The 14,705-nt window shown below is 34.4% G+C and overlaps 3 protein-coding genes and 1 long non-coding RNA gene across 4 annotated transcripts; 2 read left to right on the top strand and 2 right to left on the bottom strand.

Annotated features, from left to right (window-relative positions):
• The first annotated feature begins 689 nt into the window (after positions 1 to 689).
• LOC140841576 (ABC transporter B family member 27) lies at positions 690 to 5,948 on the top strand. Its single transcript, XM_073209098.1, has 17 exons — positions 690 to 997; positions 1,657 to 1,731; positions 1,829 to 1,864; positions 1,948 to 2,022; positions 2,319 to 2,443; positions 2,556 to 2,655; positions 2,734 to 2,905; positions 2,975 to 3,093; positions 3,176 to 3,286; positions 3,583 to 3,727; positions 3,919 to 4,051; positions 4,129 to 4,204; positions 4,456 to 4,521; positions 4,618 to 4,725; positions 4,802 to 4,909; positions 5,003 to 5,200; positions 5,536 to 5,948. Exons 1-17 carry the CDS (start codon positions 914 to 916, stop codon positions 5,764 to 5,766), a joined length of 1,962 nt encoding a protein of 653 aa, XP_073065199.1. The 5' UTR covers positions 690 to 913; the 3' UTR covers positions 5,767 to 5,948.
• Positions 5,949 to 6,357: 409 nt separating this feature from the next.
• Positions 6,358 to 10,245, bottom strand: LOC140841575 (uncharacterized). The gene is made up of 10 exons (XM_073209097.1): positions 10,054 to 10,245; positions 9,773 to 9,902; positions 9,244 to 9,382; positions 8,955 to 9,167; positions 8,711 to 8,849; positions 7,364 to 7,514; positions 7,124 to 7,233; positions 6,947 to 7,044; positions 6,802 to 6,871; positions 6,358 to 6,644 (listed from the first exon to the last, which is right to left on the bottom strand). The coding sequence occupies exons 1-10, from the start codon at positions 10,144 to 10,146 to the stop codon at positions 6,555 to 6,557; spliced, it is 1,233 nt and encodes a 410-aa protein (XP_073065198.1). The 5' UTR covers positions 10,147 to 10,245; the 3' UTR covers positions 6,358 to 6,554.
• A 1,103-nt stretch (positions 10,246 to 11,348) lies between these two features.
• Positions 11,349 to 11,786, top strand: LOC140840519 (large ribosomal subunit protein eL39x). The gene is made up of 2 exons (XM_073207704.1): positions 11,349 to 11,370; positions 11,470 to 11,786. Exons 1-2 carry the CDS (start codon positions 11,368 to 11,370, stop codon positions 11,620 to 11,622), a joined length of 156 nt encoding a protein of 51 aa, XP_073063805.1. The 5' UTR covers positions 11,349 to 11,367; the 3' UTR covers positions 11,623 to 11,786.
• LOC140840520 (uncharacterized) lies at positions 11,654 to 12,999 on the bottom strand. Its single transcript, XR_012120012.1, has 2 exons — positions 12,455 to 12,999; positions 11,654 to 12,399 (listed from the first exon to the last, which is right to left on the bottom strand). It is a non-coding gene; the product is annotated as an uncharacterized lncRNA (long non-coding RNA).
• Positions 13,000 to 14,705: the final 1,706 nt, after the last annotated feature.

Below are 14,705 nucleotides of genomic sequence, written 5' to 3'. Positions count from 1 at the left end.
TTGTTATTTTTTACTATTATGAGATTATTTATATTTCAATGTAAATATAATTAATTATAAAAACGATTTACAAGCACATAATGTGTGTATCATGTGTTATATGTAGTTTTTTTTTTAAATAAAAAATAAAAATAAAAGTTAATAATTTTAAAATGAAAATGGTTTTTTCTAAAATAAAAAAAAAACGTGATTGGAATAGTTGAATGATATTTTACAAATCTATATTATTATATTATTAAGTTTAAAACATATAGAGTAACTAAAGTTTGATGTCATGATTTGTTGTAGTAAGTATATATATGACAAAAATTTGTGTAAGACGGTCTCACGAGTCCTATTTTATGCAAAAAAATATTATTTTTACTGTGAATATCGGTAGAATTGACCCTTCTCACAGATAAAGATTCGTACGACCGTTTTGTGCTCCATATATATTAATAAAGTCGTTAAATTTTGATATATGTCACTATAGCAGTTGATATATTTTTTATTTTCTATATATATCGAGTTACATTTTTTTAACTCATATCAAAATGACGTTATAATTTTACATTTTTTTATTATTATATTTTGATATTTGTTTAAATATATATCAAATAAATTATAAAAAATATTATATAATATATTTGTCGCATGGTCAAGTTAGAAATTTTCCACTTTCAATATATAATAAAAAAAAGTGGACATGGGTAACTGAATGAATATACACACGAGGAAGGCTATGAAGTCACAGAAAGCGAGCTCATATCAAGACTGAAATCAATGCTTTGAAAAACCTGGTCGATCACCAATTCCCATGAACTAATTCGCGAATTACAAAGTTGTATTTCTCTTTTTCCCGGTGAATTTTGCGGATTTGTGTAAGCTTTGGGTTCAGAGCATCAAAGAATTATTTTCTGTTTCGTTGTGTCTGATGGGCAAGAAACAGCATAGTGATCGGACTTCGAAATCCTTTATGTCCTCTGGGAGTGAAAGGGTTTCTCTCTTGAATAAAGAGGCGAGGAATTCTCTATTTATTACAGTAATCTTGTTTTATTTTTTCTTGTTTTTTTTTTTTGGTTGATTGGTTGATTTTGCAAGTCGAAATACTCGGTTGATTTGGGTTTGGGTGAGTTGAAAAGATTTTAAATGATTAGCAATTCTTGATACTGCTGTGGTGGTCTGTTGCAACGGTGGTGATGTCACGGTGGATGCAGTTGGCCAAGAAATCATTGTGTTGTGTATAAAATGATTTGTCTAGGATTTTGATTCTGTTAAACATAAGAAATTGTTTGGTATTGTGGTGATGCGGATTCATGCACTTTTACTTTCTTGAATACATGGTTGCTAGGAAAAGTTTCTGGTTAACAAGTTTACAAAACACCATTTTAGGCTGAAAAACTGGAGGCTTAAATCACTGTTATTGAATTAAAACTTGTTATTTTAACAGTTTATTGTTGTCTATCGTTCTTTCATTTAAATGCCTTTAATCAGACTTGGTGTTTTGTCTTTTATGATCTTAGGATCACTATATCAAGGCTTTTCAAAAGAAATTGTTATTAAAACTAATACTTGAAACGATGTGTTTATGACAATTCCGAGAAATTAATTGGATTGAGTTAACATGCTATATTGTTGGTCCTACAATTATAACTTCAAAATCTATTCTTCACGTAGGCACAGCGCAAGGCTAACGAGGATGGAACACCTGATGATCGAACTACAGATCTTGAGCTAGGAGGTACCACAGAGGTGGGCGATCAGTGATTTTATTGCATTGGTTTCTCTTTGAACTCTAAATATGTACATGGGACTCTTGCAAAAAATATTGACTTTGTGATAATTTCAGGCATCCAATGTTGGATTTGGTAGAGTATTACATCTGGTGAGAAAAATAGTGACACTTCGTATTGATGAACTAGGTTTTATTTATTAGGATGTTTAGTTAATGGTTTTCCAAATAAACAGGCAAAGCCAGATGCTGGAAAGCTAATTATCGCGACTGTTGCACTGTTGATAGCATCCACATCTAGCCTTCTTGTGGTAAGGCTTTCTCCATGTTTATGCTATAAATCAAGATTCAATCACCCTATAATTTAGTGCGTTATTAGTGTCCTGAAAATATCCTTTATGATTATATCTGCAATAATCCGGCAAAACGAGGGACATTGTGCAGTTAATGCATTCATCTATTGATAAGCTGGTAATTTTGCCATTTTAATTTTTCTGATAAGATTTTTTAATTTCTTTATCTGTATGTTGTCTTCTGCAAATATACTATTGAGAAACTGTGCAATGGGGCATAAAGGGTATTAATTACTGTTTTTATTTTGTCGCAGCCCAAATTTGGTGGTCGAATAATTGATATTGTATCTAGGAATCTGAAAACTCCTGATGAGCGAGCTGAGGCATGGGATGACGTCAAGAAGACAATACTAGCTATCTTTCTAATTGTTGTTGTTGGGTATGAATTCAATATCTCTGGCTTTTACTTCCTCATTCCGGTTCATACTTTGAGCTCTTCTTTTTCATAATTACTACCCTTAAAGCATCTTGTTTTCGGAACTTCCTTCCAGTTCTATATGCACATCAGTTCGAACGTGGTTATTTTCTTCAGCCAGTGAAAGGGTTGTTGCTCGGCTAAGGAAGAAATTGTTTGGTCAACTAATCCAGCAAGTAAGACCTGATTTTTGGTCAATTTTCCAGAGGAAATGAAGTTGGATTCTCAAATTTTATTTGGAATAACAACTACAGGAAATTGCATTCTTTGATGTAACTCGAACGGGTGAACTTCTAAGCCGTCTATCAGAAGATACCCAAATTATTAAAAGTGCTGCTACGACAAATCTTTCAGAATCGCTACGCAATGTGACCACTGCCCTTATTGGCATTGGTTTCATGATATCATCATCCTGGAAATTAACACGTAAGGGATTTTCGGATTCTTTTGTTTACATGAAAACTTTCTAAAAAATTGACATGTATTCTTTCTCAGTTCTAGCATTAGTCGTTGTTCCACTCATCTCAGTCGGAGTCCGTATGTTTGGACGATATCTTAAAGAACTGTCACATGCAACTCAAGCCGCTGCTGCCGTAGCCGCATCAATTGCAGAGGTACTTACTATTCACCATGCATAATGAATGCCATATGCTTTAGCTATCTATGTTATGGAAGCCATCATGTTTTGATCTTTAGGAATCTTTTGGAGCAATTCGAACTGTAAGATCTTTTGCACGAGAGCAACATGCAATCTCAGGTTACTCGGAAAAAGTTGATGAGACACTGAAGCTTGGAATCCGGCAAGCGGTGAGTTTCTCCATTTTATTCTCTTCTCTATACGTTAAAAGAAGGGGGCTGATTGCGTATGATGTTTTTTGAAAACAATTGCGTAGTTTGACTAAAATTTCAACTTTCCCCCATAATCTTTTCAGTTGCCTAACCTTGTTCCTCATCCAGTTCCCTTCTCTCAAATTCTTAAATTCATCTCTAATGAATCCTCTTGTATCCATCTATGAGCTAGAATTGGAACAAATCTTATCAAGCAGCATGTTAAATGATTGCTGGGCGCTGAAATTTCACATATTTCTTTTTGAAAATTACAGAGAATGGTTGGCTTATTTTTTGGAGGATTGAATGCAGCATCTACCTTATCTGTGATTATAGTTGTAATCTATGGAGCTTACTTGACTATAATGGGCCACTTGACTGCTGGAGCTCTCACATCCTTCATTTTGTATAGCCTGACAGGTATTTTGTATTTACTAAATTAGCGAATAATCACCTGAATGGCTATCACTGTGAGAAAAACAAAATATAATACAATAAGAGGACAAAGACGCCATTTCACATATATCTCAGCAAGATTCACTCTTTTGTTTGTTATTATGATGGTGACTAATCAGCAACTTTTTCTTATGAATGAAATCTCCCATCTACAGTTGGATCCTCAGTATCCTCATTATCAGGATTGTATACCACTGCAATGAAAGCTGCAGGAGCGAGTCGTAGAGTTTTTCAGCTTCTAGATCGGGTCTCCACCATGCCTAAATCTGGAGATAAATGCCCAATCAGGTTAGTTCTATATATAAATTCCTCCTTATAGATGCATATAAAGCACAGCCATATTATGTTTCTAGTTTTGTTCGCAGTGATCCTGATGGAGATGTGGAGTTAAGTGACGTCTGGTTTGCTTATCCTTCTCGTCCAAGTCATATGGTACTCAAGGTATTATTCTGGTTGCTGAAATATCAATTGAAATGTCGAAGATATCATTTAGCAGTTGATTACACCTAAAAACTGCAAATCATATATTTTAGTGCCGTTTTTATTTTGTTTTGTCCAAGTTAGAAGCAGATCCGAATATCACAAAACCAAGACTTAGATAGCTCTTACAATTTTTTTGCACGCTTGTGAACGTACAGTGAGTTGTGTGCTTACCAATTCTAATTAAGTAAACTCACTGTTCATTGTTACAGGGAATAAGTTTAAAACTCAGTCCCGGCTCCAAAGTAGCTCTTGTTGGACCGAGCGGTGGAGGAAAAGTAATGAACTCCTCACATTTGTCTCTTTATAGCTCGTTTAAGTAAATATACCCCTGGATCAATAGTCTTATAATAAATGCACATCACGGGTTGCAGACAACAATAGCTAACTTGATCGAGAGATTCTACGACCCTCTGAAAGGAAAAATTTCGCTGAATGGGGTTCCCTTAGTGGAAATATCACATGAATATCTCCACCAAAAGGTAACATTAACAAACGATCCAATCCATTTCACTATAACTACTCATTGTGTGTCACACGGACTAGTTTCATCTATAGATCAGTATAGTAAGCCAGGAGCCAGTTCTTTTCAACTGTACGATTGAGGAAAACATTGCATACGGTTTTGATGGAAAAGCAAGTGATTCTGACATAGAAAATGTAGCTGTAAGTTCAAAACCGTTTTTCATCTTTTCAACCTTTATGTTTTGTTCAGAAACCTTACTTTTAAAATTTTCTACATTATTGTCGATTCTGCAGAAAATGGCGAATGCCCATGAATTCATTACAACATTCCCTGAAAATTATCGAACTGTTGTTGGAGAACGTGGATTGAGATTATCAGGAGGCCAAAAACAAAGAATCGCAATTGCAAGAGCACTACTGATGAACCCAAAAATCTTGTTGTTGGATGAAGCCACTAGTGCTCTTGATGCCGAGAGTGAATACCTAGTACAAGTAAGATTAATACCTAGAAATCACTTTTTCTTAGTTTTCTTGAATCTTCTTGTCTGTCGTTTGTCCACATTTCTCGTCTATTTTAAAGTGTCTTCTTGATTTTATTGCTCGTTTTAGGATCATTCTATTTGAACAAGAATTAGTGGTTTTTTTTAATCTTTTTGTTTTTTATATCTCACGCAATCACATACACTGCACATGGGCTCTGATAGACATAAAGCACACACATTTGCTGTTGATTGACCCGGTATAGAATTATTTCTCGTTTCCAGTCATGGCTTGTTTGTATAAACTATCTTATCTCCAGCTGACCACTTGCACATGTATATCTATAGGATGCAATGGACTCGTTAATGAGAGGAAGGACAGTCCTTGTTATAGCCCACAGGCTTTCGACTGTCAAAAGTGCGGACACGGTTGCAGTCATATCTGATGGACAAATAGCCGAAAGTGGCAGTCACGACGAGCTTCTTGATATGAATGGAATCTATACCGCACTTGTGAGGAGGCAATTGCAAACAGCCAAAAGTGAACAAGTGATGCACAATGAGGAATGTGTGGGATAAGCTCTCGTGGGGTTATTTTTTGGAACATAGGAATAGTTTCTTCTATGCTTCATTTGGTAATCTAGAGTCTTAGACTGTCATAAGCATGAACCGAAGTACTTTTATATGAAGATTTAAGATATATTTACGTAATAAATTTTCAATTTTAAAACAATTATAATAAAAATGAGATAATATATGGATTCAAATCGCCACTCACCTTCCTCAACTCTCGTCAGAAGTAATTGTCCCTCTGAAAAAATTTGAAGTTCGAACAGCAAATTTCAGGTGAATAAGACGCAACAAACCGCCTAATTCAAATCTCAATCACCCCATTAAATTCTTGGGTTCACCCTAAATTTATCCGATATCCAGAATGCCATTTGTTCGAAATATACTCGTCACAAAAAAAAAAATAAAATAAAAAACCAGGAAAACTTTATTTCCACGTAAAAAGATGCCTTATGAGTATGAATATCACCATATATTTTTTATCACTAGCACCGGTACAAGTGATTTTCTGAACGTTTTCGAAGCAGAGGAAAAAATGAAAATTAAGATAATATGTCGAAAGCTCGTGAAAAACGGGCGCAACCAGAATTCACGTGACTCTTCCAACAAAATTTAATAGAATAAAACTGGCGCAAACAGAATTCATTCTGCTACAATAAACCTTAACTCAACCAAAATTAGAGTAATGTGACTGGCCTGAAGTCGAGATTCTGGGGAACAAGCCAGCCCTGGGTGATACAATACTCAATTTGACACGTATCAAAAATTCAAAATCAAATAAGGCAAGAATAAAAGTCTCAGCGACTCGCCAAACCCTGCACTGCTTGAGTGTCCTCTTCAGTTATCTTGTTAGCTTGGATGGTAGTAATCACATTCGAAATGTGTCCCTGAAAAAAATTTGTCATCTAAATCAGTCACAAAACCCAATGAAATACACAAATGAACCGGTTTAGGCATCCACAGATAGAAGATCTTAAAAAGCGCATGATCTCTGATTCAGCTACATCATATAATCAAATTAGAAATGCCAGATTTGAATCCTACCCGCCATGCTCCTAGCTTTGATCTAAGTGCTTGCCATTGCTGATGCCCAAAATCACGTTCAGTATAGCGGCTGCAATACAAAATACAACTTGTAGATGCTTTTCATATCAATTTAAATTATGCATCTGAAAAGTATATTATGTACCTGACGATGACCACTTGGTTCATTTGATCCATCCTGCAGTCCATCAATTTTGCTGTTATCGCCTTCACAACCCAAGGCTCGACCTCATTGCCTTCTATCTAAGAAAGCCATGAAGCACATAAATGATTGGAGACGTAAATCAGATATTATGCCCATAAGTGGAAAGAAAATCATTACCTTCAGTGTTTCCTTAATCAGTGAATAAGGAACACAACCAGATTCATTTGTGCTAAGATCAACCAAGGATAGCAGCCTCATCTTAGCAACACAATCCTCATGCACCAGGCCTACACCATACCATAGAAACATTAAACTCCATCGTACAAGAGTTGGCTTGCCAACTAAGTTGAACAAACCTGCTGAATGAGGCTTAGAGCATGTAATATTCAAATGCAGGAAATACAAGCAACAACTCACCATAGCTTGTGATTAAAGTGGGATTTGCCGCGTGGAAATTCAAATATGCATCCAGCCTTTGAGTCACAAAGATTTTTAAAAGTTGATACACCAGGGAATATTTAGCATCTTTCTCCAGCTGTGAAGCAGCTGGCATGTCTTGCAAATCACTCTGGTGCACAAAATAGAATGTGGAAAATGAGAAGGCCAAACTAAATGCTTGCTAGTAAACATGATACATTGAGATGCATCAAACAGAGAATGCCAAAACAATAAACCAAAAATATTTCAAAATTTTATCATACCTAAGGCATAGACAACGAAGTGAGGATGTATCACAGACACATATTTAATGTTTGGAACCACCTTAGACCCAAAAGTGCCTAGAACTGCTTTAAACCGGACTAACAAGACTGAAATTTGGACCTGCTTGTAATATTTATGGCCTCATATTCAATATTTATTCTTCAGCTGAGCTCTTAAGAGGGGGGAAAAAAGAACTGTCGTGCTTCACAGCGAGGAACATGAAATAGACCCCAAAGGTCCGGAACATAGAATTGCTTGAGAACTGATACAATGGAGTACAAAATATTTCAAAAGTTGACCACTCATATATCCGTTGCAGCATGGTCTTAAGAAGAACTAGATTCTTCTTACCGTAACTGGTAAGAGATACTAGATCACTTTCAGGAATACTGGAAGTGAGCTTAAAAAGAATAGCTTTGGGTCATAACTGTACCTTCTTGACCATAATCAATCAAGACTTGTTTACTTTAGATAGTCATTGTGGATTTTACATGAAGAGAATATGATTCAAAATGGTTAACAATGAGAAATGAAACAGATAACTTCTAGAAATGCAAGTGAACATTTAATGAGAATATTGCGGACCTTAACATTTGCACAGGAACTGTACAGATGTTGAAGCTTGTAACACCCTTATTTTTATTTCAAGAAATAAAAAATTTAATATCTGCGCAGAGACTGTCATTAATGTGCTCAAAGTAGGGCTCGAAGTTGGTAGCATGAAGTTCATTGCTTTTCTCAACAACACCACATCCACGCAACGTTTCTTATGATTAAAATTTTAAAAATTCAACATGTTCCATTATTCGCACCAAGAGAAGAACTCCGTTTGTCTCATAATTAAAATAAAAAAAACTGGCACTTTTACATCAATGATGATACAGGGTCAAAAAAAAATTCTTGCATAAGAGACATGATACATGAGCAGCCATAAGACATGGCAACCAAGTAACGATATTCACAATATATTCTAACATAATTAGGGATGTAATCAAGATCAAAAGCACGAAAAGATGAATGGATTTTAATAATGTTCACAACTGAAATCATGCAGAATTTTACATGAAACATATCAGGTGCCTTCACAAACTCAATAATAGCTCGAACAGCTTCTTCTTTAGCCTCATTAAGAGTGGACGCATCTTCGCCGGAAAAAGTAGCCAGGTACTTGACAAGAAATTTAAAAGTCTCTTTCGCAGTACTGGAAAGACAGGAATTTTGTTTGATGATCAGGTCGTGAAATAATTTCTTTGTATAAGAAAAAGTATCGTAAAAGTGTAAAAACCGAATAACTTATATTTCTAACCTCTTAGTCTCCTTCAATATATTAGAAACAGTAAGAAAGAGAGCTCTCTGGTCCTTCACTCCAAGATTCCACTCCCTGAGAAAGCTATCCATCTTCTTGAAAGATGGAACAACATGTTCTGTAACATTTCCACTAACTGCCAAGTGAAGTGCCTTCATATAAACAAAGAATCGGCTATACGGGTTCTCCAGTAGGTTGTAGAGGTTGAATAGACTGTATAAAAGAAAATGTTAAAGGCGGCAGTTATAAGGTCCTAGGATCTTGATGATTAATTGAAAATATCCATTACATCTTTAGGCGCAGTGCAGGCTTATTGTTAAGCTGTTGAGTTAACTTGGTTGCTATAAGCTCCGCCATCTCATGCGCTTGATCAAGACTCTCAGGCTTCTTAACAAGGTTGCATATGACAACATATATGCATTCAAGATCTAAAATGAAATTAATTAGCAGCCAGCGAGAAACATCTAAGAAACCAAACACATAATTTTGGAATAACTAGTTCAGTTGCAAAAATTAATGATCAGCTCAGAACCAAATCAAAAACTAACCTGGAAGAATAACAAAAACACATAATTCTCACAGAGAGATTCACGTAATTCAATCAGAATGACCAAACAAACACATCCCAACAGCGTCCAACTATTGAAATTCATTGTTTTCACACAAGATTTTTATTTATGACTTTAACTAATTTAAATTGCAAACTGGGTATCACCCCAACAAAGAATGTAAAACTGGACCACACAGCATACAGGTATTAAAACATCAGAACCATCAAGTGACCACTAAAGAGCCTCATCCAAGGCAAAGTATATCACCTTTTTCAGAAGCTTTCGAGATGATCACATCAGCGGAGGTAAGCATCAACGAAGCTAAATCCAACAATCGGTTTTGAATCATACATTCTCCAGCTTCCGCCAACAATCTACTGACCTGCTCCTCCGCCACCTTTCGACACGGACATCAAAATTACACAGAATTCCGTTACAGACGATAATCACGGAGCAATTACAATCAGACGCACACAACCAAACTTCCACATACGTCTCCACAAAACCTGTATTATTTAATGCGTAGATAAATCTTGTGTAAGTATTACCTCCGGGCCTGCATCTCCCCATGACAACTCGGCAGTGAAACGGACGACGGAAAGGGCAGGATCTTCTTCTGATGTAGGGACAACGGTCGCCATTCTCTGAAATTGTAGATTTGGAACCCTAGAGAGCTCCGGTATAGAGGAACTGAAACCCTATCTCAGGAATAGTGTCGCGAAAGGTTTCAGTTTTTAAGTTTTCTAATTATCCCAAAAAAAACTTTTAATAATTAATAATTAACTGGTTGGTTTTTTTTTTTTAAAGATATTTATATAAAAAAATTCAATGTATATATCAATTTCTAAATATTTTTGCACATAAATAGAAAATAAAATTCTTAGTTTTTTATTCACAATTTTAAAATAAGAAGAAAATTTTTTTATATTAAAATTAAATGTAAGATTAATTTTATTTTATTATAGAAATACACTTAAATTTAATATTTTTAATATGTTTCATGAATATACGATAATCACTTATTAAAATAATATTTTAAGATTGATATTATTTAAATTTTATTTTATGTTAAATACGCTCATTTTATTATTAATAACGAAATAAAATTATAATAATTTTGTACATATTATGAAGTAAATATTTATATTGCTGTTATTATTTAAGTTGAGGCTTGTGGTAACTAAATTTCAGCTCATTGTATCATTTTGTAGACAAAAACTTGTGTGAGGCGGTCTTACGAGTCGTATTTTGTGAGACGAATCTTTTAATTGAGTCATCCATGAAAAAGTATCACGTTTTATGCTAAGAGTATTACTTTTTATTGTGAATATCGGTAGGGTTGATCCATCTCACAGATAAAGATTCGTGAGACCGTCTCACAAGAGACCTACTCTATTTTTTTTATAAATAAAAAATATATTTCTTCTCAAATTACAAAAATAATAATAAAAAAAAATTATATGAGTATAGTAAATTTCTCTCTCTTGATCAACCAAATATACATATTTTATCATATTAAAAAATATCTATTTTTATTTAATAAAAAATATATGATAAAATGAACTTTTTTTATCTTTCCTCTTATGCTCTTCATCTTTATAATTATATAATATAATTAAATATTATTTGCCTGATTTTAAATTTCTCCGTTAACAGAAGCTGAAGGGTAATAATGTCTTATTAATATCCTCCGGGGCCGTTCGGCAATTTCTTGACTTTAAGAGGGTAAACGAGAATTTTACGGTATTTGGAAATTCTGTACTAAAATTATTTATTAGGGTTAGGGTTTATATAGCAGCCGCACACAAGTTTGCGCAGCCGAAGCCCTAAAGCAGAGAGCTTTCTTGCCCCCGGAAATCAAGATGGTACAGTTTTCTATCTCCCCTTCTCTACTTAGGCTTACAAATGAATGCCTTTGTTTTTTCTTGAATAATTTAATATTGTGTGCATGATTGTGTAATCAGCCGTCGCACAAGACTTTCATGATAAAGAAGAAATTGGCGAAGAAGCAGAGGCAGAACAGGCCCATCCCGTATTGGATCCGTATGCGTACTGACAACACCATCCGCTACAATGCTAAGCGCCGCCATTGGCGCCGCACCAAGCTCGGCTTCTGAGCGTTTCCGTTTCCATCTTATCTTCCTCTGCTTAACGATTATGTTTTTGTCTCCTCTGGATTTCATGTTATAATTTAAATGAAATAGATAGTTCTGTGTTGTGATGCAAGACTTCTTGGCCGGTTTTGATAATGTTATGGATTCTTGACAATTGCATTTGGAAACTCGGTTCGTGATTCTTTGAATATAATTTTAATTTATTTTCCTGTACGTTTAAAAATATTTTTAATTTTAATGTTTCTGTCCATGGCTTGTTGGTTCGGGGAAAAATTAGATTTTTAGACAGTTGAAAGCTTTTGTATTTGTTTCCTGTAGATATGGCTGTCTTTATATTTTCGACTTTTGTTCTCCTTTATCCGCCTGTATAGAGTTGACTTGTCCAATTGAATTGACTAGCTTGGGTTAAGGTTACTCGACTGTAGCATTGACATGAAATAATTATATAAAGTTAACTCTCCACTGAAGCATGAGCTAATATTTTTATTGTGGCTTCTTGACTTGTCTTTCGGTTTTTTAACTGTCATGTGTGGAAATTGTGCAACATGGTCGGAGTGCTAGGTGTTTTGGTGTGTGAGATTGAGTTTTGGTTTAACAGATTGAAGTTTGATTTCTTAATCAACTGTTTCACATATGGTTGTTTGTTGTCAATCCGTTGCATTGACCAAGGGAAGGATAGGATGGCTTTGTTACAGTATGATCACCTTCAACTATTTTGGTCCTCGTGACTTTTGCATGTGTGTTGTATTTATTTTGGGGAGTGTTTTGAGTATAACTGGCCTCGATTATCCAAAAAATCAGTAACTTTAATTGGTGGTGAGGAAGAAACGGTGACTTCAACCCACTTTGAGGGTGTTAGCGCTAGATTTAATGGCCATCATCTGTCTTTTTTTCTGTTTTATAGTGAATTACTGACCACATGTTTAGGCCAAATGCAGAAGAAACATATTTGTTGTGGGGGAACTGGTTCTGTGCATAACACCAGGGTTTTTGGTGGTGTTGAGCCTGCAGCTGCCTCGTGAATTCTTGTTACTTGTCATAGGATCGAGTTTATCTGCTTGTTCATGATTAGCGTAGGCTAGGTTTCTTAAAAATATGTATTGGGTCTTGCCTTTAAACTCTGGTATTGGGCAGGTTTGACAAGGAAAGAAAGTCTTTAATATATCTGTCGACACTCCCATTTTCATCCATCTCTTCCCGTTTCCCTAACTTCTCAATCGAAGAAAACTAACACGGATGGACTGAATCATTCTCTTCCCCGTTTACATTTAGGTTATCTGCTACCCTATCTTTAAAAATTGGTCAGTTCGGTTGGTCAAAACTGATTCGATGAGAATACTGCGTTTATATATGTTTGATTTAAGTAGAATTTGAACAAGGGCCCGTATGATAATTGAGAACAAATATATGCCGGCCCAATTAATATAAGAAGAATGTCTTCTCTATCTTTAATGTTGGCGGCCCAAATGTCAAATAACTTTTTAATAATTTTTCGAAGAGGAAGAAAACCTTCTTCGATTACTTATAAAAAGTGATTTGGGAAACAATTATCCCTAATTGTGTTCGTTTGTATTTTTGGATTTTTTTAAAAAATTAAATAGGTAACTTTTTATACTTGTTTTTGAAGTTTTATTGTTTTTTTGTTTTTTCTTCCTTATAATATTGTTTGGGTTAAAATTGTACAAGCCCAATTACTTAAGCCTAAATCCTGAAAAAATGGATTAGCCCACAAATTATGGAAGCTCGTCAATTCAAAACAATTTGAGCAGGTCTTTTATGAGACTGTCTCACAAATCTTTATCTGTGAGATGTGTCAATTCTACCGATATTTACAATAAAAAATAATACTCTTTGTATAAAAAGTAATATTTTTTCATGGATGATCCAAATAAGATACCCGTCTTATAAAATAAGATCCGTGAGATCGTATCATACAAGTTTTTACCAAACAATTTGAACAACTCAGATAGCGGAGAGATTTCGAAAACTCCCAAAAATCTGAACAAAAGAAGGGAATGGACATAAGGAAAAGGGTCTCAACACTCAAAGAATGGCACACACTCTTAAAAATTACAAATTTTTCATCGTTCGAATTTCATTTGTTCTCCAATATTATTTTTCCAGAAGATTTTCTCTAGATTATTCAGCAATTTCTCACTTTTCATCCAACCTTATAATAATTTTAATGTTTATTAAGATTCCTCTTGGTTTTTTATATATGTAAATCATATTTAGGGTTTTCCAGAAATTTTCAACGTCATTTTCATTGTTTTCTATTGTTTTGGTCCATTTCAGCTTAGGAAATCATATCAAATAGTCAAATTTTAAATTCACGTTCTTTGAATAGTTAAAGTTAAAAGTTAGATTTGTTACCGCTTGTCATTCAAGAAGGTGCATTTGCACTTGACCACCAACATTTACAAATTTTTGCGTAAACAATATATATATATATATATATATATATATATATATATATATATATATATATATATATATATATATATATATATATATATATTCCACTACATTCGATGCACTAAATTTCCAATATATAGTCATAAATTGGAAATTTAGTGCATCGAATGTAGCGGAAAGACAAGGATGATGCTAAGGCATGCGCAAATAATAAAAGCCGAAAAGTAATGTACTGACTACTGACTCTCTCGCCCACAGCCTTCGTTATTATTTGAATTATTAGAGTACTTGCATGTTTGTGCAAGTGTACAATAATTTTTCATCGGACATCGGGATTTCCATGTACCAATTATACTGCAACGAGATTTCACGTGTTTATATTATTTTATATTTGAAGTTTTTCTAGATCTCAAAATCATTAAATCATGTCAATCTCTGGTATTTTACTATGAATTCACTTTTAAATTCGAGATTCCGTCTTAAACTTAGAGAATATAGTGGTTATTTCACCACATTACATACGACATAGTATAGAAAACGGCGATTTCATGGACGACTCTGAATTTTATCGTGTAATAATGTGCATAGATAGGAACTGTTAATTTAGTTGACGGAATTTGTTTCAATTTTTTGTCGTCCTCCCACTATTTTTTCGTTGTTTCTTCTCCAAA

This window comes from Primulina eburnea, chromosome 9 (genome assembly GCF_022965805.1).
Source record: "Primulina eburnea isolate SZY01 chromosome 9, ASM2296580v1, whole genome shotgun sequence".
Taxonomy (NCBI): Eukaryota; Viridiplantae; Streptophyta; class Magnoliopsida; order Lamiales; family Gesneriaceae; genus Primulina; species Primulina eburnea.
Note: the sequence above shows the minus strand (reverse complement) of the source record. Positions and strands in the feature narration are given on the sequence as shown.

Coding starts and splice junctions, on each gene's coding strand:
- LOC140841576 (XM_073209098.1), top strand. CDS start 914: ATGGGCAAGAAACAGCATAGTGATCGGACTTCGAAATCCTTTATGTCC. Junction 4,205..4,455: donor CAAGTCATATGGTACTCAAG/GTATTATTCTGG, acceptor TCATTGTTACAG/GGAATAAGTTTAAAACTCAG. Junction 4,726..4,801: donor ATGAATATCTCCACCAAAAG/GTAACATTAACA, acceptor TTTCATCTATAG/ATCAGTATAGTAAGCCAGGA.
- LOC140841575 (XM_073209097.1), bottom strand. CDS start 10,146: ATGGCGACCGTTGTCCCTACATCAGAAGAAGATCCTGCCCTTTCCGTC. Junction 7,234..7,363: donor CACTTTAATCACAAGCTATG/GTGAGTTGTTGC, acceptor GGTATGGTGTAG/GCCTGGTGCATGAGGATTGT. Junction 6,645..6,801: donor CAAAGCTAGGAGCATGGCGG/GTAGGATTCAAA, acceptor AATTTTTTTCAG/GGACACATTTCGAATGTGAT.